Raw genomic sequence first — 2,866 nt, 5'->3', positions numbered from 1 at the left:
AGCATGGGTGCAAGGGATGCTGCAGAAGCATGGGTGCTGCAACACAATGGGTGCAAGGGATACTGCAGAGCATGGGTGCAAGGGATGCTGCAGAAGCATGGGTGCTGCAACACAATGAGTGCAAGGGATACTGCAAAGCATGGGTGCAAAGGATGGTGCAGAAGCATGGGTGCTGCAATGCAATGGGTGCAAGGGGTGCCTCAGCCACATGGGTGCTGCAACGCCACGGGTGCTGAGGGGCCTCCCATCCCACAGGCTGCTGCAGGATCTCTTCCCCAAGGCGTCCGAGCTCTACGAGCGGGTGGCCAGCAACCGGGAGCAGTGGACCAAGGTGTCCCACAAATTCACCATCCGGGGGCTGCCCAGCAACAACTCCCTGGACTTCCTGGACGAGGAGTACGACCCGCAGGCCCTGGGCGCCCCGGGCACCCAGCTCAACGGCTGCCTGGATGCCGAGGCGCTCCCGGAGTCGGGCGCCGAGTGAGGGCGGCCACCGCGGTGGAGGGGACAAGCGGGTGGCCCCGAGCCCCCCCCACGCACCCCCCCCAGCTCCTCCTCCTGCGCCGGGAGCCGCTGCCTTTTGGGACCTTCTTATTTATAGGGTGAATTCCCCCGTGGCCCCCGCACCCAAGCCCCGGCCAGGGCGCCGCGTCGCCCTCCCCGGGGCTGGATTATCCGGGTGTCTCCTGCGCCCAGCGCCGGTGGCTCCTTGCGGACTTCTGGGGACCACGCTGAGCACCCGGCGCCCCTTGGGGACACGTCCTTGTTGGGTGTGTGTGGGGGGGGTTAAGGTGGGGGATATGTGTTTTAAGCTGCCTTAAGGCTGCTGCGGCCGGGGGTCCCACGTGGGGCTCCGGTGCTGCCAGTGCCTGGGGGGAGGGCTTGGGAATGTCGGGAATTGGGGGGCACCAAAGCCCCCCGAGGGTCTGGGGGCGCGTTGTGGCATCAGGACAGCGAGGAGGGTGATGGGGTGGAGGAAGAGGGGAGCCAGGAGAGGGAGGAGACACAAGGGGGCACCCGGTGCGAGGCCGCCGCGGAGGTGGCCCTCACCCGGCTTCGTCCCCACGCGGCCGCGTGGGGAGCTGCACAGGGTGCCCGTGCTGCCCCGGGTGGCCCTCGCCTGGGTGCCGAGCTCCCTGTGGTTCCGTCTGGGCTCCGCGATGAGTCTGGTTCCTGCCGTGTCCCCACGGACCATGAGAGTGTCCCCCAACCTCCTGAGTGGCCTCCCAGCAGCTCCTGCTCCACCGAGTGCCAGGCACAGACCCCTCTGGTCACCCGTGGTCCCTCCAGCTTCATCAGCCTCCATACATGGAGCTCAAGAGCCATCCAGTCCCTCCAGYCCCACTGACCATCATGCATGGACCCCACTGACCACCCATGGGCCCTCCAGCCCCATCAGCCCCCATGCATGGACCTCAATCCCCATCCAGCCCCACCAGTCCCACTGACCATCATGCATGGACCCCACTGGTCACCATGGGCCCTCCAGCACCATCAGCCCCACTGACCATCATGCATGGACCCCACTGGTCACCCACAGGCCCTCCAGCCCCATCAGCCCCCATGCATGGACCTCAATCTCCATCCAGTCCCTCCATCCCCACTAACGTCCATGCATGGAATCCAATGGCCATCCAGTCCCACCAGCCCCACTGACCATCATGGATGGACCCCAGTGGCCACCCATGGGCCCTCCAGCCCCACTAACCTCCATAAATGGAGTCCGATGGCCATCCAGTCCCACCAGCCCCACTGACCATCATGCATGGACTCCACTGACCACCCATGGGCCCTCCAACCCCATCAGCCCCCATGCATGGACCTCAATCCCCATCCAGTCCCTCCAGCCCCACTGACCATCATGCATGGACTCCACTGACCACCTATGCACCCTCCAGCCCCATCAGCCCCCATGCATGGACCTCAATCCCCATCCAGTCCCACCAGCCCCACTGACCATCATGCACAGACCCCACTGGCCACCTGTGGTCCCTCCAGCCCCACTAACCTCCATGCATTGACCCCACTGGTCACCTGTGGTCCCTCCTGCCCCACAAATCTCCATGCATGGACCCCACTGATCACCTGTGGTCCCTCCAGCCCCAAGAACCTCCATGCATGGACCCTAGTGGCCACTCAGTCCCTCCAGCCTCACCTGCCTCCATGCATGGCCCCACCGACCACCTTCAGTCCTTCCAGCCCCACTGACTTCCATGCCTGGACCCTGATGACTGACTGCGATCCCTCCAGCCCTACTGACCACCGTGCATGGTCCCCAATATCTGCCCGTGGTCCCTCCAGCCCCAACTATCCCCATGCATGGACCCCAACTGCTGCCCAAAGTCCCTCTGGCCCTACTGACCACTGTGCACAGACTTCACCAGCCACCCACAGCTCCTGTAGCCCCACTGACTGCCATGCACAGGTGCCACCAGCCACTTATGTCCCACCAGCCCTAGTGCCCACCGTGCAGGGACCCCACCAGCTCCCCATGCTTCCACCAGTCCCACCAGACATGGACCCTGCTGGTCATGCATGGTCCTGCCAGCCCCACCATGCACAGACCTTGCTGGCCACCCACAGTTCCTGTGGCCCTCCTGATGGTTGTGCATGAGTCCCACCAGCCACTCGTATCCCTCCAGCATGACTGCCACTGGGTGTGGGCCCCACAGCCACCTCTAGCTCCCTTGATCACCATGCATGGGCCCGTGTGTCCTTCCACCCCACTAAACACCATGCATAGACCCCAATGTCTGCCTGCAGTCCCTGAAGCCCCACCAACCACCATGCATGGTCCCTAATGTCTGTCTGCAGTCCCTGCAGCCCCACCAACCACCATGCATGGTCCCCAATGGCTGCCTGTGGT

The 2,866-nt window shown here is 64.2% G+C and overlaps 1 protein-coding gene across 1 annotated transcript in view; it reads left to right on the top strand.

The window, feature by feature from the left end:
* Positions 1-484, top strand: part of PDE2A (phosphodiesterase 2A) — a 48,738-nt gene extending 48,254 nt beyond the window's left edge. Inside the window, exon 31 of the mRNA XM_026041568.1 lies at positions 256-484. Coding sequence (XP_025897353.1) covers positions 256-484 — 229 coding nt within the window. The remainder of the gene's footprint in view (positions 1-255) is intronic.
* Positions 485-2,866: the final 2,382 nt, after the last annotated feature.

This window comes from Nothoprocta perdicaria, unplaced genomic scaffold, assembly GCF_003342845.1.
Source record: "Nothoprocta perdicaria isolate Ctin4 unplaced genomic scaffold, notPer1 scaffold_288, whole genome shotgun sequence".
Taxonomy (NCBI): domain Eukaryota; kingdom Metazoa; phylum Chordata; class Aves; order Tinamiformes; family Tinamidae; genus Nothoprocta; species Nothoprocta perdicaria.
This window is presented reverse-complemented; position numbering and strand designations above follow the sequence as displayed.